The 21,720-nt window shown below is 40.3% G+C and overlaps 1 protein-coding gene across 1 annotated transcript in view; it reads left to right on the top strand.

Moving 5' to 3' along the window:
* Positions 1-21,720, top strand: part of grid2 (glutamate receptor, ionotropic, delta 2) — a 1,182,816-nt gene that overhangs the window by 1,031,889 nt on the left and 129,207 nt on the right. Inside the window, exon 13 of the mRNA XM_060930811.1 lies at positions 19,559-19,754. Within this exon, the coding sequence (XP_060786794.1) occupies positions 19,559-19,754 (196 nt within the window). The remainder of the gene's footprint in view (positions 1-19,558; positions 19,755-21,720) is intronic.

Genomic DNA, 21,720 nt, shown 5'->3' on the forward strand with positions numbered 1-21,720 from the left:
CGTGTCTCACACACATACACGAATAAAGTAGGTGAGTAGGGCTTTACTGCTAGGCTTTGTGTAAACAAATGAGACCTCAAACACCACTTTGGTAATTTTCACACTGCTCCATGGAAAAGAAGTTGAAGTTTTATAGTTCAAAGTGAGTAAAAATAAGGCTGTGTGTGTTCAAATTGTCCCAAGGCATGTGAGAAAAGGTTTTCATTTTTTGACGATAAAAAGTCAATCTATGATTTGTGGTTGATTACGTACATCTATGCACAAGTAACTGACAGAGAGGCAGAAGAAGAACCTGAGGGTACACATACATGTAAAAGTATACACAGTGGAAATCACATAGGCCTATGTACTGTACATCAGGGTTCTAACTAGACCAAAATATCAGCATAGTGGCACCAGTCATAACAGTTCAGGGTTCAGGGGTGCCTTAGGGCCCTGAAAGCTCACAGATTCTACATGCTCGGAGATGCATTCTAGTGCATTTTCTGGCACTTGCAGGCCTCCCTGGAAGTCACTCTTTTTTGGTAATATTAATGAGATTTTTTTTTTTTTTGCCAAAAGGTGCTGTAATTAAACTTATTATAATTAATATTCAACTATATTAGTGACATATTTATGGGATAAAATTAAAACAACCAGCTGACGGTCACCAAGTGTCAGCTTTATTTTCAGCTTCAGTCATTCAATTACAATGCATGACTATCTGGATCTAACTCGGGGACCAGCACATATTACACGCCTCTTAACACGGATGGCACTTTACGTGAACACTGCATAAGGAAGGATGGAAACTGGACTAGTATGATCAGTGACAATCTCCACACGGAATTACTCGGGCAGCTGTGCACTGGGCGCTTATGTGAATGGGGAGTGGAGTATGTTCAAATGTAGAACATTCACATGGTGGTGCGCTATCACGGCCGCGTGGGGATAACAAGACAAAATTAAACAAAAAAAAGTCATTTTCAAGATTAACAAGTCTTTTTATAAGGCATATCAGGTGAAAATTCAAATTCAATCCAAATTGCTTGAAACTGTTCTCACTGAATTCAGAATTGAATGTAGAACAACATACTTTTTACAGAATTAAAATATGTTTATCCTTTTTTGAGATATTACAACTCAAAGGTTGAAAAAGCGGCTTAATTTTTAGAAAACTGTTGTAATATTATGTATGAGGATAACATAGTCCAAAATGGGTCTAATTAACGAATAAGATTAAATATTTTTTAAAATTTTTTTAATTTTATTTTTCAAGATATTTAGGCCCCGGTCACACCGCCCGAACTTTGCTGGAGCATTCCTGGAGCGGTGAAAAAAATTCATCACCGCTCGTAACCGTTCACCACCGTTTAACAAAAGTTGGCCCCCGTTAAAGCAACGCCATATACGCTCGGCCACCGCTGATGTTTCTCGAGGGGCCCTCCTACCGCTCCGAAAGTTTTCAGCTGCACAAAATATTGCGAGCGGTGAGGAGGGGGCAATTTTCCGCCCCGGCAAAGTTCACCCCCGCTCCACCAACGCCCAGTCAAAGTTTGGCACTGCTAGATGCAAGTTCGTGGACGCTTGGGTCCGCTAGGCCAACGCAGAAATCTTGAACGCTGGACCTTGAACGTAGTCAGCTGGGATAGGCAAGCTGGAGCCTATCCCAGCTGACTACGGGCGAAAGGCGGGGTACACCCTGGACAAGTCGCCAGGTCATCACAGGGCTGACACATAGACACAGACAACCATTCACACTCACATTCACACCTACGGTCAATTTAGAGTCACCAGTTAACCTAACCTGCATGTCTTTGGACTGTGGGGGAAACCGGAGCACCCGGAGGAAACCCACGCGGACACGGGGAGAACATGCAAACTCCACACAGAAAGGCCCTCGCCGGCCCCGGGGCTCGAACCCAGGACCTTCTTGCTGTGAGGCGACAGCGCTAACCACTACACCACCGTGCCGCCCTGATAGTATTAATGATAGCAAAATATTAAAGAGTTAAGCAGTGACAGATTTGGAAACTTAGATGAGTGTCTGCATGCATAATTTTCACAGCACAGCCAGAGAGCGTCTGATATGCCTATTTTTATGAGTGTAGCGGCAACTTTTACAGGCGTGTTGGCAAAATTGTGGCTGTAGCGATAAGGAAACATTGCATATCGGCCCGATATGCTGAAAAGGCCTAGTTAAAACCCTGGTACATATAATACCTGTGCACAGCTCCAGGGCTTCACTTGTTCTTTCTTCTTTCATTGAGGTCCCTAATCTAGCATAGTTATTAGACTAATCATATTCCACAATACCTGGCAGTGATAGAGTTAATTATGCTTGTACAATATTTCACATTAAGAAATGGCTAAGTAGGAAGAGGGGGAGTAGGGAAATGAACGCAGCTTATTTTCCTTTACTTTGTTTATTTTCACTTGCATTAAATTGTCATTAATGAGCCTGTGCTTAGATCACTTGGTACTACTTCTATCCAGCTAATTAGGATTTCCATAAATTTAAATGCATTATCTGTTAAATTGTAGACAGTGATGGGGTCATTACAGTCTTAATTACAGTCTAAACTCTACACCCATGGGTCTGTGGGATTTAAAAGCGAGAGATGAGCCATGCCTGTCAGGAAGCATTGAAATATTTATGAAAAGAACAAAAGAAAAAAAAAAGAAAAAGCCACTCAGATCTCATACTTTGATAGTTTTTGTTGTAACTGGAGTTTGATTACCAGCTACATAAGTTCGAAGGGCTGTATTCACATTTGATGATGTAAGTTAGCAGCTTAAATAGGTACGTCAATATTTACGTGGGAAAATTTCTCTGGTTGCATTTGCAAGTGATTAAGTCGAATTCCTGAACAGCCCATTCGGATTATTAGAATTATCTGCATGTAGTTCACACTGCAGAGGTTGTCAGATTCTTCTGCAGCTGTACGAGATGGGATTGTTAATACAATCTAAATTGACTTTAAACACAAGCACTTGCTTTTAATCTCCCAAAAATTGTGGAATAGGACATGCAGACTGAAGAGGCAGATCACCTTTTTCATTGCTCTCAACTGTAAGATGGTGTAACATAAAAAGAAGGCACACCTGAAATAAAAACAGATAAAAATAAAGACTAATATAATGATTCTTAAAGGAGAAGATGGTAAGCAAGGTGGCAAATAAACTTCTGAGTCTAGTATATTGCCAATATGTTACAACATGAATAGTCCTAGTTTTAATTATCACAACAATCAATGCAAATCTTAAAATTTTTAACAATATGGTTTCCACCTTCATTTCTGGCAACACTTGAAATAGAACTTGATTCAAGCACATTGTATTATCCTATAATTCCTTTTTTTAATCATTAATGTGATGTTCTATAAAGAAAATGTGCTCATGGTCAAAACTACAAGCTGACCAAGCACTCATCTGCTCCATTTACAGCTCACTTTAAATTAATTCTCAATTTTCTAGCCATATGAAATTATTCTTGAAATAATTAATATGCTGCCTCATCTGTTCTCCTCCTTTCCAGGGAATTTACAGCAACAATTTCCATGAGTAAATTAAAAGTGTCATATTTATGCATTTAATATTGTCCTCAAATGTCATTCCATAGATTTTAGTTTACACATTTACAGGTTTCAGTGTCTTGAAAGCCCAAATTTCATCAAATTTTCAAACAGTGATACTGGACTCAAGATTATAACCTCAAGAAAGCCAAAACTTTACATACATCTTGCCTAAATATATTCAAACTCAATTTTTCATAATGCCATACATTTCATGTTAGCCTATATTTCCTGTGTTAAGTCAGATTGGACATCTAAATTATTTCCATAAGAGGTCATTTAAAATAATAGCCAAGATATAGGTTTATTTCATTTATTTTATTTATTATATCAGGTTTTCAGGGTGGAACGGTGGTGCAGTGGTTAGCACTGGCACTTGACAGCAAGAAGTTTCTGTGTTCGAACTTCATGGTTGACTGGAGCCTTTCTGTGCAGAGTATGTAAAGTGCTCAGCGTAAATGAGTACACCCCCTTTAAAAAGTAACATTTTAAAGAATATCTCAATGAACACAAACAATTTCCAAAATGTTGACAATACAAAGTTTAATATAACATCTGTTTAACTTATAACGGGAAAGTAAGGTTAATACCGTAATATAACTTCGATTACACATTTTTCAGTTTTACTCAAATTAGGGTGGTGCAAAAATGAGTATACCCCACAACAAAAACTACTACATCTAGTACTTTGTATGGCCTCCATGATTTTTAATTACAGCACCAAGTCATGGTGTCAAGGCATGGAATGAACAAGTTGGCAACATTTTGCAACATCAATCTTTTTCCATTCTTCAACAATGACCGCTTTTAGTGACTGGATGCTGGATGGAGAGTGATGCTCAACTTGTCTCTTCAGAATTTCCCATACATGTTCGATTGGGTTCAGATCAGGAGACATACAGTACTTGGCCACTGAATCACTTTCACCCTGTTCTTCTTCAGAAATCCAACAGTGGCCTTAGATGTGTGTTTAGTCATGTTGGAAAAGTGCACAACGACCAAGGGCACGGAGTGATGGTAGCATCTTCTCTTTCAGTATAGAGCAATACATCTGTCAATTCATGATGCCATCAATGAAATGCAGCTCCCTGACACCAGCAGCACTCATGCAGCCCCACATAAGGACACTGCCACCACCATGTTTCACTGTAGGCACCATGCATTTTTCTTTGTATTCCTCACCTTTGCTATGCCATACAGTTTTGAAGCCATCAGTTCCAAAAACATTTATCTTGGTCTCATCACTCCAGAGTATAGAGTCCCAGTAGTCTTCATCTTTGTCAGCATGGGCCCTGGCAAAATCTAGGCGGGCTTTTTTGTGCCTGGGCTTTAGGAGAGGCTTCTTTCGTGGACGGCATCCATGCATGCCATTCCTCTGCAGTGTACGCCGTATTGTGTCACGGGAAATAGTCACCCCAGTTTGGCTTTCTACTTCTTTAGATAAGTGCAGTGAACTTGCATGCTGATTTTTTTCAACCCTTCTCATCAGAAGATGCTCCTGTCGAGGTGTTAACTTCTGTGGACGACCTGGATGTCTCTGTGAGATGGCTGCAGTTCCATCTTTCTTAAATTTTCGTACCACTTTTGCTACACTATTCTGACTGATAAGTAAAGCTTTGCTGATCTTTTTGTAGCCTTCACCTTTGTGGTGTAAAGAAATTATTTTCTTTGGGGAATTCTGAAGAGACAAGTTGAGCATCACTCTCCATCCAGTATCCAGTCACTAAAAGAGGTCATTGTTGAAGAATGGAAAAAGATTGATGTTGCAAAATGTCGCCAACTTGTTCATTCCATGCCTAGAAGACTTGATGCTGTCATTAAAAATCATGGAGGGCATACAAAGTACTAGATGTAGTAGTTTTTGTTGTGGGGTGTACTCATTTTTGCACCACCCTAATTTGAGTAAAACTGAAAAAATGTGTAATCTAAGTTATATTATTAACCTTACTTTTTCCCCATTATAAGTTAAACAGATGTTATATTAAACTTTGTCTTGTCAACATTTTGGAAATTGTTTGTGTTCACTGAGATATTGTTTAAAATGTTACTTTTCAAAGGGGGTGTACTCATTTACGCTGAGCACTGTATGTATGTATGTATGTATGTATGTATGTATGTATGTACCGGTACGTACAATTTTATGTTCTTCCCATTTCCTCTGGGTGCTCTGGTTTCCTCCCACAGTCCAAAGACATGCAGATTAGGTCAACTGGATACTCTAAATTACCCATAGGTGTGAATGTGAGGGTGAATGGTTGTTCATCTCTGTTAGTCCAGCATTGGTGACCTGCCCAGGGTGTACCCCACCTCTTGACTGAAGTCAGTTTGGATTGGCTGCAGCTTCCCCCATGACCTTGATATATAAGCAGTATAGATAGTGGATGGATGGATGTCATTTTTACAGTGGGTAAAAAGTTTAAATACATGGTGTTTGCTGGCTTTGCCTTTTAATTGCTTAACTTGAAACAAAAGCTTGAGGTACCCTTCCAATAGCTTTTCACAATTATCAGAAAGTTTCACATTCTTCCTGGTCTAGTTGACTACGTTCAGACTACACCCTGAAACGACCCATATCCGATTTTTTTGCCCATATGCGACCTGTATCCGATTTGTTATTGACAATCTGAACGACACAGATCCAATTTTTTCACATGCGACCCAGGCCGCTTGGATATGTGGTCCTAATTCCAATGCATATCCGTTATTTTCACATGCGACTGCAGTCTAACCAGACAGGTCGCATTCATGCGACCTACACGTCATCAACAAGAGACAAACGTCACTATTCTGCGTTGGCTAATCCCGCCTCTTTGGTGGAAAACAACAACATTTGTACAGTTTTCAGAATTTAAATAGACTTTTATAGAATTGATCAAGCTAATCAGGGCTTAATTTGAGGGGGAGCAAGCCGGAGCGCGCTCCGGAACCTCGGACGTTGGCTCCGGCAGCTATTTACACTGGATCCGGTGATCCGCCACCTCTCTTGACTATGTAACAAAATAAAATAAAAAAACCAAATAATTAAATAAATAAATGCAAGTTTATTTAGTGTTAATGTCTGATTTTGATATCTGTCTTGTTGGTGATTTCTCTCATGAAACGACATCCACAAAATATCTGTTTGTATATTACGGAAAAGGAGGGTGCACACTTCCGTGGCCGCGGGAGGAAGATGCGCTGTTCGGGGAAAAAGAAGTGGAAGCACTCTGCCAGCAGTTTTGCATCAATGACCCACAACATGTCATCAGGGCATTCAGGGAATTCAGGGAAAGTAATGGAGAATTCATCCCAGATGAACTGAAGGGCCTCTTGGCCACGATCAACACTGTCCCTATCTCAAGTGCAGAGTGTGAGCGGGGTTTTTCGCAGATGAACTTAATTTGCAGTGTTATTACAATACATGCCCCCCCTTCTTCTTTTTTTTTCACACCGGAGCCAGTCATCCTCTGCGCTCCAGGACCTCCCACTTTACAAATTAAGCACTGAAGCTAATGGTGGATTTGGTAGGGACCTGGATGTTAAACCATCCTGTATTACAAGATTATAAGATTGTTCTGGAAATTTCCAGTAATTTGACACCTTCGGTCTCATCAGTCTGCTGCCCACATTAATCAGATTATTGTGTGAGTTCCGCTGCCGCCACAAAAACCACATCGCCAGGTCTCACCTCATCTCCATGCTTTACTTGCAAACTTGAAGAGTGTGCTTTTTTTTTTGTTTACGTATTACGTAGATGTGCTTATATTACGTGTCAATTTGCGCATGCGGGACACTTTTGGGTCGTTTTCCGTTCATATTGGAGATCGCATACAAGTCTCATATAATTGGTAATGTGAACGGCCTAACAAAAAAAATCGGATTTCACAACAAATCGGTTATGGGTCGTTTCAGGTTGCAGTCTGAACGTAGTGGTTGAGTCAGGATTGTGGGAATTCTTCATGAAACCATCTATTTTCTGAAGTGCAGCAGTCACTTTTCCAGCAAAACACCATCACATAATTATGCTGCCAACCTCGTGCTTCAGTTTGGATGGTGTTCTTCAGACTAAAAGCCTTAGGTTGACCTCAGGCTCTTTCCTCAATACAAGTCATGCTTAAATCTGTTATGTTTTAGGTCTAAATTACAGTGTGCTCACTTTTTATATCAACTTCTTACAGCATGACCTTTGAATACAGGGTTCTGAATTTGGCTCTAAAAGTGTATTGTCTGTGTGATAACAGTCTGTTTAAAGAGATTCTATTTCGAACTTCAGAGGCAAGGCTCTGATTTGAGCAGTGATGAAAATTAAGATGTGGGGGGGGTTTTAATGATTGGGCAGCTCTTAACCGAACATTGTTTGTTCCAGCAGAAACCTATTGACAACACACTTGGATAGCAATTTGAGGTTTAGGTTAAGAATTTTTTTTTTAGGAGTTTCATTTTCACTTTTATTAGTACTCTTTTTAAATACAAGTGTGAGGGAGTTTAAGTGCCTCAGTCATGCTGATTGCACTATGCTGAATGACGTTCAGCATAATGCTACAGATTTGCCTGCTGGATAACAAAAGCAAGACATGTTCTCAAATTCTAAGAAAGAGAAACTCATTTACATTGTTCAGCCGAAGACATTCTCTAGCAAAGTGCCTCCATTTGGTGAGTTAGCTCATTCTACTCTTGACAGAGAAAAGAACAGCAACTAGAGAATATCTTAGTGGCTCTTTTTAAACCATAGTGTAATGTTCATTCTAGGGGAATATGTCCAAAAGAAAATGGATTTTCATGTGGGCTACTTCCGAGGTTTCTTCACTGAGTGTCTTGGATAAGAATGGTTTAGATTTTAATGGGTTACACGTATAACTATGAATACTATATACAATATAGTATGATTAAGAATGTCATGCAAGAATTGTGAAACTTATAAAGCCAAATATGACTCACATGCTACATTTACACAATGCTACATTTATAAGCACCCTTCAATGGAAAGAATGAATGCATAAAATAAACACTAAGGTAACATAATATAAGAACTGAGTGGTTTTATCAAAACTCAACCCTTTTGTCTATACGTACCATCTACATGTCTTGCAACAAAAGGAAATTATATATATGTGTGTGTGTGTACTATATACACACACAAATTCCCCCCAGTCTTTTTTCCCTCAAGTTCAGATCCTCTATCAGAAGCCTGGGAGTTTGAGGGTCATGTGCAGTATCTTAGCTGTTCCTAGGACTGCGCTTTCTGGACAGAGATCTCGGATGTTGTTCCTGGGATCTGTTGGAGCCACTCCCAGTTTGGGGTCATTAACCGAGGGCTCCTATCACCGTGGGGATCACTGTTGTCATCTTTCACATCTTTTCTACCTCTTCTTTCAGCCCTTGATACTTCTCGAGCTTCTCAAGTTCCTTTTTCCTGATTGCTATTGTCTTTATATACACGCACGCACGCAGTGTTTAAAAAAAATTGATATTATTTGAGATGTAAATATCTTAGAAACTACATAGTCTAGGTAAATGAAACTGAAAAGTCTTAATGTTGAGCAATAAAAGGTTTATTCCTCAAAATTTGAATGAGAAATTCAAAGGTATGTGGATTCCATGAACAATTTCACAAATTTTCAATATGTGTGCCGCCTGTAGACACAGACACACAAACACACAGACAGCCTTCCTCTTTGAACTTTTTGTGCCATGACCAAATCTGCATTGCAGTTGGTGCATTTTTAGAGAATTCGCTCATAAATGCATGCTGCAGTCTTGTTCAACTGTGTTCGATCGTCCTCTAACACATAAAACGCCTTTTCTTTTCCAGTGAAAGGCATTTCTATACCTAAAAAGATCAAAACAAAACACATTAAACATAAAATTTTGACCTGTTTCCACACATGCTGTTAAAATTTGAGGTCAATTGAACAAGAATTGGCAAAGTTATTAGATTGTGAAATGATGTCAATTTTTTAAAAATTATCTGCTAAATTGCTGAACTGTTTCCTTGGAGAGACTAACAGCACTAAGCCTCCTTCATAATCTCTGACAAGGTTTGAGACCCTTGTAAATGACCTTAGACTAATCTTTCAGACAAAATATTTCAAGCTTCTTTGTGTTCTGAGGTTTATCTATGTGGATGTCCTACTTCAATTAAAGAGCAATGATTTTCAATAGAGTTCAACTCCAGAGAATGAGATGGTCATTGCAAAATATGTTTGGGGTTAATATATTGTTGAAAGATCAGTTTTCTGGATACTCGTTTTACTTCTGGCAGAGTTAAGCACATTTTGAGCTAAAATGTTATACAGCCCCGATTCCAAAAAAGTTGGGACAAAGTACAAATTGTAAATAAAAACGGAATGCAATGATGTGGAAGTTTCAAAATTCCATATTTTATTCAGAATAGAACATAGATGACATATCAAATGTTTAAACTGAGAAAATGTGCCATTTAAAGAGAAAAATTAGGTGATTTTTTAAATTTCATGACAACAACACATCTCAAAGTTGGGACAAGGCCATGTTTACCACTGTGAGACATCCCCTTTTCTCTTTACAACCGTCTGTAAACGTCTGGGGACTGAGGAGACAAGTTGCTCAAGTTTAGGGATAGGAATGTTAACCCATTCTTGTCTAATGTAGGATTCTAGTTGCTCAACTGTCTTAGGTCTTTTTTATCATATCTTCTGTTTTATGATGTGCCAAATGTTTTCTATGGATGAAAGATCTGGACTGCAGGCTGGCCAGTTCAGTACCCGGACCCTTCTTCTACGCAGCCATGATGCTGTGATTGATGCAGTATGTGGTTTGGCATTGTCATGTTGGAAAATGCAAGGTCTTCCCTGAAAGAGACGTCGTCTGGATGGGAGCATATGTTGCTCGAGAACCTGGATATACCTTTCAGCATTGATGGTATCTTTCCAGATGTGTAAGCTGCCTATGCCACACGCACTAATGCAACCCCATACCATCAGAGATGCAGGCTTCTGAACTGAGCGCTGATAACAACTTGGGTCGTCCTCCTCTTTAGTCCGAATGGCACGGCGTCCCTGATTTCCATAAAGAACTTCTTCAAATTTTGATTCGTCTGACCACAGAACAGTTTTCCACTTTGCCACAGTCCATTTTAAATGAGCCTTGGCCCAGAGAAGACGTCTGCGCTTCTGGATCATGTTTAGATATGGCTTCTTCTTTGAACTATAGAGTTTTAGCTGGCAACGGCGGTTGGCACGGTGAATTGTGTTCACAGATAATGTTCTCTGGAAATATTCCTGAGCCCATTTTGTGATTTCCAATACAGAAGCATGCCTGTATGTGATGCAGTGCCATCTAAGGGCCCGAAGATCACGGGCACCCAGTATGGTTTTCTGGCCTTGACCCTTACGCACAGAGATTCTTCCAGATTCTCTGAATCTTTTGATGATATTATGCACTGTAGATGATGATATGTTCAAACTCTTTGCAATTTTACACTGTCGAACTCCTTTCTGATGTTGCTCCACTATTTGTCGGCGCAGAATTAGGGGGATTGGTGATCCTCTTCCCATCTTTACTTCTGAGAGCCGCTGCCACTCCAAGATGCTCTTTTTATACCCAGTCATGTTAATGACCTATTGCCAGTTGACGTAATGAGTTGCAATTTGGTCCTCCAGCTGTTTCTTTTTTGTACCTTTAACTTTTCCAGCCTCTTATTGCCCCATCCCAACTTTGAGATGTGTTGCTGTCATGAAATTTCAAATGAGCCAATATTTGGCATGAAATTTCAAAATGTCTCACTTTCGACATTTGATATGTTGTCTATGTTCTATTGTGAATATAATATCAGTTTTTGAGATTTGTAAATTATTGCATTCCGTTTTTATTTACAACTTGTACTTTGTCCCAACTTTTTTGGAATCGGGGTTGTGTACACACACACAGGGTGTTTAAAAAAATGTGATGTCATTTCACAATCTAATTAGATTGTGAAATGACATCACATTTTTTTAAACACCCTGTGTGTGTCTAATATATATGTGTGTGTGTACACAACCCCGATTCCAAAAAAGTTGGGACAAAGTTGTTAGATTGTGAAATGACTTTACCACTTCTCGTTCAATTGACCTCAAATTTTAACAGCATGTGTGGAAACAGGTCAAAATTTTATATATATATAATACTCACATTAAAATAGTTGTTGAGAGTGAATCATTGATTATTTTGGCTGATTTGCAGCTAGTGACCGAGGGGGCTTTCATAAAGTCAACTAAATACTACTAAATTACAACATTTTAGCTCAAAATGTGCTTACCTCTGCCAGAAGGAAAATGATTACCCAGAAAATTGATCTTTCAACAACATAATAACCCCAAACATATTTTGCAATGACCATCTCATTCTCTGGAGTCCAACTCTATTGAAAATCGTTACTCTTTAATTGAAGTAGGACATCCACATAGATAAACCTCAGAACATGAAGAAGCTTGAAATGTTTTGTCTGAAAGATTAGTTTAAGGCCATTTACAAGGGTCTCAAACCTTGTCAGAGATTATGGGGGAGGCTTAGTGCTGTTAGTCTCTCCAAGGAAACAGTTCAGCAATTTAGCAGATAATTCTGAAACCAGTGTTTTGCAGAATACATTGCACTGCTTATGAAAACTGTTAATGTTTGAAAAAAATGTTGTGCTAAAACTATATCATACAGCATGCTCATACACTATATTGCCAAAAGTATTTGCTCACCCATCCAAATTATTGGAATCAGGTGTTCCAATCACTTCCATGGCCACAGGTGTATAAAATCAAGCACCTAAGCATGCAGACTGTTTTTACAGTTTGAAGCTGACCCCTTCCTCTTCCAACATGACTGTGCACCAGTGCACAAAGCAAGGTCCATAAAAACATGGATGACAGAGTCTGGTGTGGATGAACTTGACTGGCCTGCACAGAGTCCTGACCTCAACCCGATAGAACACCTTTGGGATGAATTAGAGCGGAGACTGAGAGCCAGGCCTTCTCGTCCAACATCAGTGTGTGACCTCACAAATGCGCTTCTGGAAGAATGGTCAAAAATTCCCATAAACACACTCCTAAACCTTGTGGACAGCCTTCCCAGAAGAGTTGAAGCTGTTCTAGCTACAAAGGGTGGACTGACGTCATATTGAACCCTATGGATTAGGAATGGGATGTCATTTAAGCTCATATGTGAGTCAAGGCAGGTGAGCGAATACTTTTGGCAGTATAGTGTATGTTTAAGTCCAAAATAACACTCGCCCTCCTTATCACATCATTCAATTTCTATATTTATTTTTGATCATGTTCGTGAAGGATGCCATTAATTCTGGAGTTGACTGTACTTAACTACTCCCAATTCACCCCCACCCAAAGTCAATACTTTGTAGAGCCACCTTTTGCTGCAATTACAGCTGCAGGTCTCTTGGGGTATGTCTCTATTAGCTTAACACACCTCGCCACTGGGACTTTTGCCCATTCCTCAAGGCAAAACCAACTCCTTCAAGTTAGATGGATTGTGTTGGTGTACAGCAATCTTCAAGTTATGCCACAGATTCTCAGTTGGATTGAGGTCTGGGCTTTGATTAGGCCATTCCAAGACATTTAAATGTTTCCCTTTAAACCACTCCAATGTAGCTTTCGCAGTATGTATTGTCCTGCTGGAACATGAACCTTCATCCCAGTCTCAAACCTCTGGTTGACTCAAACATGTTTTCCTCCAGAATTGCTCTGTATTTAGTGCCACCCATCTTTCCTTCAGTCCTGACCAGCTTTCCTGTCCCTTCTTCTTTTGGCTGCTCCTGATTAGGAGTCGCCACAGTGGATCTTTCATCTCCATTGCTCCCTGTCTTCCGCGTCCTTCTCTACCACACCTGCCACTTTCATGTCCTCTCTTACCACATCCATGTATCTCCTCTTTGGCCTTCCTTGTTTTCGTGTGCCTGACAGCTCCATCCTCAACATTCTCCTTCCAACATGCTCTGCATCTCTTCTCAGGATGTGCCCATATCATCTCAGTCTCATCTCTCTTAGCTTAATTCCCAAGCTCTCCACATGTGCTGTCCCTCTGATGTGCTCATTCTTTATCCTGTCCAACCTAGTCACTCCCATCGCAAACCTTAACATCCTCAACTCCGCCACCTCCAACTTTGCCTCCTGTCTCTTCGTTAAGGGTACTGTCTCCAATCCATACATCATAGCTGGTCTCACTACTGTCTTATACATCTTACGTTTCACTTTTGCTGGGACTTTCCTATCACAAATGACCCCTGAAATCCTTCTCCAACTGCTCCACCCTGCCTGCACTCTCTTTCTCACCTCACTATTGCATCCCCCATTTTCCTGCACAGTTGACCCCAGGTACTTGAATTCACCAACTTTCTTTACATCTACTCCTTTCATCTTCACTGCACTGTCATCCCCGTTCTCATTGATGCACCTGTATTCTGTTTTGCTACTGCTCACCTTCATTCCTCTTTGTTCCAATGCATATCTCCATCTCTCCAAACCCAACTCAACCTCCCTTCTACTTTCACCACATATCACAATATCATCTGCAAATATCATGTTCCATGGTGACTTTGTCCGTCAAGCTATCCATCACTAAAGCAGATCCTTGATGAAGTCCCACCTTCACTTTGAACCATTCAGTCATTCCAACTGCACACCTCACTGCTGTTTCACTGTTCTCATACATGTCTTGCACCACTCTGATATACTTCTCATTCACTCCACGCTTTCTCATACGATACCATAACTCCTCTCTCAGCACTCTATTGTATGCCTTCTCCAGGTCTACAAACACACAATGTAGCTTTCTCTGGCCTTCCCTGTACTTCTCCATTAACATTCTTAAAGCAAAAATTGCATCTGACGTGCTCTTCCTTGGCATAAACCCATACTGCTGTTCACAGATTGCTACCTCTCTTCTCAATCTCACCTCCAATACCCTTTCCCCTAACTTCATGGTGTGACATCAATTTTATCCCTCTGTAATTACTGCAGCTCTGTACATCTCCCTTATTCTTGTATATTGGGACTAGCACACTCTCCATTCATTTAGCATTTTCTCATTCTCTAGGATCTTATTAAACAATCTCGTTAGGAACTCCACAGCCGTCTCACCCAAACATCTCCAAACCTCAATCAGAATACCATCTGGTCTGAATGCTTTCCCAGTCTTCATTCTTTTCATGGCTGCCCTCACCTCATCCTTACTAACCAGCTCTGCTTCCTGATTTGCTGTCTCCAATGAATCTGACCTTTTCTCTCTTTGATTCTCCTCATTTAATAAATCCTCAAAGTACTCTTTCCACCTTCTTAATATACTCTCTTTGTTTGTCAACACATTTCCATTTACATCTTTCATCACTCTTACCTGCTGTACATCCCTCGCTTCCCTGTTTCTCTGCCTAGCTAGTCTGTACAGGTCTTTCTCTCTTTCTTTGGTCTCCAGTCTTTCGTACAACTCCTGGTATGCATTTGCTTTTGCCTTCGCTACTGTTCTTTTTGCCTTCTGTCTCGTCTCTCTGTATAACCACCTGCTTTCCTCGTCTCTCTGATTGTCCCAATTCTTCTTTGCTAGCCTCTTCTCTTTTATAATTTCCTGCACTTCTTTGTTCCACCACCATGTCTCCTTGTCTTCCTTCCTCCTTCCCGATGACCACCCTAGCACCTTCCTTGCTGCCTCTCTTACTAGTATAGCAGTAGTATTCCAATCTTCTGGCAGACTTCCATTACCACTCAATGCTTGTCTCATTTCTTCCTTAAACTCCTTCTGATGTTCAACCTCTTTTTTAGTTTCCACCACTTAATCTTCGGCTCCATTATTTCATGCTTTCTCTTTTTCACTTTCAAGCTCATCCTGCACATGACCACTCGATGTTGTCTAGCTACACTCTCCCCTGCTATCACTGTACAGTCTCCAATCTCCTTCAGGTTACCCCTTCTGCAGAGTATGTAGTCCACCTGTGTAGATCTTCCTCCATTCTTAAACATCACCCTGTGCTGCTCTTTCTTCTCAAAGTACAGTATTTATTAACTATTGCCAAATTCATCCTCTTTGAAAAATCAACCACTATTTGCCCTTCCACATTTCTATCTCTTACACCATATCTGCCCATCACGCCCTCATCTCCTCTGTTTCCCTTGCCAACATCTCATCTCATTATCTCTAGCCGCTTTATCCTTCTACAGGGTCGCAGGCAAGCTGGAGCCTATCCCAGCTGACTATGGGCGAAAGGCGGGGTACACCCTGGACAAGTCGCCAGGTCATCACAGGGCTGACACATAGACACAGACAACCATTCACACTCACATTCACACCTACGCTCAATTTAGAGTCACCAGTTAACCTAACCTGCATGTGTTTGGACTGTGGGGGAAACCGGAGCACCCGGAGGAAACCCACACGGACACGGGGAGAACATGCAAACTCCGCACAGAAAGGCCCTCGCCGGCCACAGGGCTCGAACCCGGACCTTCTTGCTGTGAGGCGACAGCGCTAACCACTCCACCACCATGCCGCCCCTCACCAACATGCCCATTGAAATCTGCTCCTATCAGCATGCGCTCCTCCCTCGGTATACTTTATCACTTCATCCATCTTTTCCCAGAAAGACTCTCTCTCTTCATTCTCACATCCAACCTGTGGGACATATGCACACACAACATTGATTACCACTCCTTGAATCTCCAACTTCATGCCCATCACTCTGACACCCTCTTCACATCAATCACACTGTTGACCAACTCTCCCCTCAAAACAATACCAACACCATTTCTCTTTCCATCGACTCCATAATAAAACAACTTGCATCCATCTCCAGTGTTCTTGGCCTTGCTTCCTTTCCACCTCGTCTCCTGCACACACAAAATGTCCAACTTCCTTCTTTCCATCATACCTGCTAACTCTCGCTCTGCCGGTCAATGTTCCCACATTCAGTGTTCCTACCCTCAATTCTAAGCTCCTTCCCTTCCATCTTTCATGCTCTCCTAACACACCTGCCTCCTCTCTTTTTTCCTTCTCCATTTTGGTGCAACAGTAGCATACTTTCCACCAGCACCCTGTTGACCAACAGTACTGGAGGCGGCCGTTGTTAACCCAGGCCCCGACCGATCCGGTATGGTATTCTTTTCAATTCGCATGTTAGATTTGGCACAGTTTTACACCGGATGCCGGGCTTGGGACCGGCACCAAGAGTACCCTTATGCACCCCCAGTGGCTGGATTAGCTTTCCTGTCCCTTTCCTGTCCAAAGATAGCACTGAAGGAGCTGCAAAGATCCACAGCGGAGGGGGTCCTTCCAGAACAGGTTGATTTATTATCAAGACATCATGTGACAGATCATGTGACACTTTGATTGCACACAGGTGGCAGCATCATGCTGTGGGGATATTTTTCAACTGCAGGGATAGCTTTCCTGTCCCTGCAGTTGAAAAATATCCCCACACCATGATGCTGCCACCACCATGCTTCACTGTAGGAATGGTGTTCTCAGGATGTTGGGTTTGCACCACACATGGGATTTCTCATGATGGCCAAAAAGATAAATTTTAGTCTCATTTGACCAGCGAATCTTCTTTCATGTGTTTGGGGAGTCTGCCACATGCTGTTGGGCAAACTCCAAATGTGTTTTCTGAAGCAATGACTTTTTACTGGCCACTCTTCCATAAAGAGTGTGGAGTGTATGGCTTAAAGTGGTCCTATGGACAGATACTCCCATCTCCGCTGTGGATCTTTGCAGCTCCTTCAGTGCTACCTTTGGTATCTTCGTTGCATCTCTGATTAATGCCCTCCTTGCCCGGTCTGTGAGTTTTGGTGGGCGGCCTTCTCTTGTCACACTGTAAAAAATTATTTGTTGTTTTAACTTAAAGTTAGTACCCAGGCTGCCTTAAAATTGAGTTAATTGAAATTAATATACCGTATAACCTCTAATGAAAACCCCCGGGGGCGTTACATTTTTCAAAAGGGGGGTGTTTATTAGGGGTAAAAAAATCACAGTTGATCGAATTTTTCAAACCCTAACATAACTGCCCTACTAATTTTCCCTAATTTTCATACGTCTTCTAGGTGAAAAGTCGTCGAATTAAGTGTTTTTAAAAAAATTTTTTTTTATTATTTGGGGCGCTTACTGGAGTGTATATGGTAATGCAGGTGTTCATTCAGCGAGGAAACAGCCCAGATATAGCTTGCGTGTCAGCTGGCTTGTCACCTTTGATCTTTTCGCCGACCACTGTTACGTCACTCACTTTGCATAAAGCTCCCTTTTTGCAGAAGTCACGCGCCTCCCAGATAATTTGATCTGATCATTCTGTTTCTAATCGTAAAGATGGACACACGTGTTGAAAAACACAAATCCTACACTGCACGTTTTAAGCTAAAAGTCGTAAAAACAGCGGAGGAGAAAGGAAAGCACTTTGCTTCTAAACTGTACAAGATCGATCGTAAATGAGTCCGTGAATGGTGCCAACAAAAATGCAAAATTGAAACTTTGGACTTGGATAGAAAACCTGGGGTATGCAAAACTGTTCAGACTGTTAGTTTTTTTTAATTTTGAATTATTTTTTTCCAAAATATGGGGGGGGGGGGTTCGTTAATTAGGGAGGGGGCATTCATTAGAGGTTATACGGTAGTAAGTTAACACAACAAGGTGAACAGTTTAACTTACTATATGAATTTCAGGCAGGCTATAATTGATTTAATAGTGCTCCCTGGGATGTTCAAAGTGTGGGATATTTTTTATAACCCAACCCTGATCCATACTTCTTCACAACTTTGTCTCTGACCTGTTTGGAGGCTCCTTGGTTCTCATGTTGCTTGCTTAGTAGTGTAGCAGAGTCAGGGTCCTTCCAGAACAGGTTGATTTATACAGACATCATGTGACAGATCATGTGACACTTTGATTGCACACAGGTGGATCTTAATCAACTAATTCTGTGACTTATGAAGTGAATTAGTTGGACCAGCTCTTATTTAGGGGTTTCATACCAAAGGGAGTGAATACCTATACACACTCCAGATTTCTGTTTTTTCATCTTCATTATTGTTTGTGTCACAGTAAAACAACATGCACCTTTAAAGTCGTAGGCATGTTGTGTAAATCAAATGGTGCTAACCCCTCAAAAATCAATTTTAATTCCAGCTTGTAATGTGACAAAACAGGACAAACACAAAGGGGGTGAATACTTTTGCAAAACACTGTAAATGTCTTCATGCCCACTATTATCAAAGTTTAAGGAGAATTCCTGTAAATCAAGTATAATTTTCAAGCAATAAAAGATGAATATTTGTCGCTCAAGTTTATAAAATCTTAAAAAGCCACTAGAGTTAAGTACTAGAACATGATTTTCGAAAGATGGCAGCTGTCTAATGTAATAATATTCAATAAATCAAAAGTTATACTCAGCTAAGTGCAATAATCTGTAAAGTACCAAAAGACTATTCTACACTTCTATCTGACCTCCTCTTGAAGTTCTAATGAAAACAAACTCTTGTTGCCTTTAAAAGGATTTTATTAAAATATGTTTGTGAAAGTTGGGCGAAAAAAATAGTGATGCAATTAATTGTGAAGTATTATCATGAAAGAAAGAAAGTATCACTGTTTGGTACATTTGAAGCTTTAATATTTCAATTAGCAAAGCCCCCCTCCTCTTCCAGAAAAAAAAGATAGTGACTGAATGTTCATTTCTTCATGGAGTGTGAGTCTGTGGGCTTGCCACCTTTTAAGTGGTGGCAAGATTAACTTAGATGTTGAAGCAAACTGCAATATATTAAACATAATGTGCGATATAATGTGATATAATAATAATGTGTGTATTTGTGTGTGGTGCAAATGATTGTGGGTGGTGTGAGAGCCAGATAAGAATGCATGAGTGTATTTATACAGAATTGTGCCTATTAACAATTCATGGTTTAAGTATGCAAGAATAGTTAGACTTTATACACAAATCTGCCAATCTTAATTAGAGTTGGCTCATGATATACCCTAGCACTAAGGATGGTCATGTGTTCTCAGTGTGTGCTCTGTGGCGTGTGTTCTTTCTACAGGTCCCTTCAGGACCTCTCCAAGCAGACGGAACTGCCATACGGCACTGTGCTGGACTCCGCTGTGTACGACCAGCTGCGCAATAAAGGCATGAACCCTTTTGAGCGAGATCCCATGTACTCACAGATGTGGAGGATGATCAACCAGTCAGGAGGAGTTGATAATAACGTGGAGGACTCAAAGGAAGGTATTCGCAAGGTGCGGTAGGCTATCACACTTCTGAGTCACACACAGAATGTTTATTTATAGTTAATAGCCAATAATCAAACTGATTTGTCCCTCTGGACAATGGCAATACGTGTCCAGATTTCTGGCTGATAATAAACAATTATCATCTGAGATATCCTGTGATATGATGTGTATACAATTTGAGCTTTATACCTCCAATTTACTTTTTTTCCAGCTGTGCATTCCTTGCTTTAAAATCATAATAATTAAACATGTTAAATAACATCTAAAGTCCTTCCTGTGCCATGCCCTGGTCTTCCCAGGCAGTCTCCCATCCCAGTACTAACCAGGCCGTTAAGGTGCATTGGGCGGCACCGATCTCCGTTTCCTTCAGCCTCTCGCCTATACAGCTGGGGTTACAGTGGGGGGCTAGTCTTCTGGTAACTGCGAGAGTTTGACTCCCCACTCACATCTGTATTGTAGCGTGCCTTGCCAGATGGTACCCTTTTTATGATGGTCTTTGGTATGACCCGACCGTGAATAGAACTCATGATCTCCCAATCGAGAGATGGACACACTAACCATTAGTCCAGCTCGCGGTGACCAAATAAAAGCATAATAATCATAAACATTTATTTATCAAGTATTTACAACTCAGCATTCATAGTCTGTTGGAAAGTCAATGATATTTCTGGAAAAATCAAAAGACCATAGTTTGTGTTAGTAGAAAAAAGCAAGTTTTCAAACATAAGTTTTCCCCAAAAAATTGAAGTTTGCAAAGAATTTATGTATGCTGCTTAAAAAGTAACTATTAAATAATAAAGCAAAATTCATATAAAAACCATTATCAGGCAAAAAAGACAGACAAAGAATTATGGAAAATTGTTCAAGATGTTTTTGAGCAATCTTCCAGTTGGTTTTGTTACAAAACTGCATGAACATAAGTGAACATTGATGTTTTAAAGCGTGTTAACACCAGATATTCATTTGACTTATTTTAAGGAACAATGCTTGTTCTTTATTTGTTTAAAGCATAATCATTTACAGATGTAAATGCGCTTATGTAACATGCATGTAGTGGATGAGGCAGGATGCAAGTACCTAAAATCAGCATGTCTTTCATTATGGGAACTCTAGTAATCATGGTCACCATTCCTGGAAGGGGTCAAATCTGAAGCAGAGGGCAACAGATGAGAATAAGCCATATTCAAAATAGAGAAAACTAACATGCATCTAAAACAGGAAGTCTAACTAGAAATACAAAACCAAGGGAAAAAAAAACAACACAGTTCAGAAATGCACAATAGCATTGATGTTATGCCCAGCTCATTCAGGGTATAACAAAGAATTGAGACCCACACAGTAGCAATTTAAATAAATCAACAATTTATGAATGATAACTCAAAATAAGCCAAACTGAAGTTGAATAGGGCTAACCTAAACTACATGTGGCTAAACAAAGGATGAACTTGACACAATTAAACCAAACCAAATGAAACCAAGTTGCTTTCATTTGGTTTGGTTCCAAGTGGGAGAGAAAGCCATCTTGGCAGGAAACCAGCTTCTAAAGACTCCCAAAAAGGTGAAGCCAATCCCCCAGTGAGGTCGGAGGAGCCAAGGATTAGGACCTGAAGAGGGAAACAGAAGGCAGGCCACAACAACTAATACTGTGACATGCCCCAGGGCTGTCACAATCGATTAGACATAGGAATGAAACTAGAACGCAACAGAGTATAAAAAGACAAACATAATCATAACATAAATACAGCAAAGACAGGTTGGGTGGAGAAAGGACAAAAATAAATGAATATGTCAACGTAAACACAAAGCAAATCAAAACAAAACATAAGTGCCAAGAGGAGGATTTTGTGACAGAATACAATTTACACAGTTCTGTGTAACTTCTAATTAGATTTTACAAAAATTCCCAAACTCATTTATAGTATGATGTAGTGTTGTAGTACACAAGATCAGTCTTTCTGAGGTCTCGGTCTCT

The sequence above is a fragment of the Neoarius graeffei genome, chromosome 10, assembly GCF_027579695.1.
Source record: "Neoarius graeffei isolate fNeoGra1 chromosome 10, fNeoGra1.pri, whole genome shotgun sequence".
Lineage (NCBI taxonomy): Eukaryota > Metazoa > Chordata > Actinopteri > Siluriformes > Ariidae > Neoarius > Neoarius graeffei.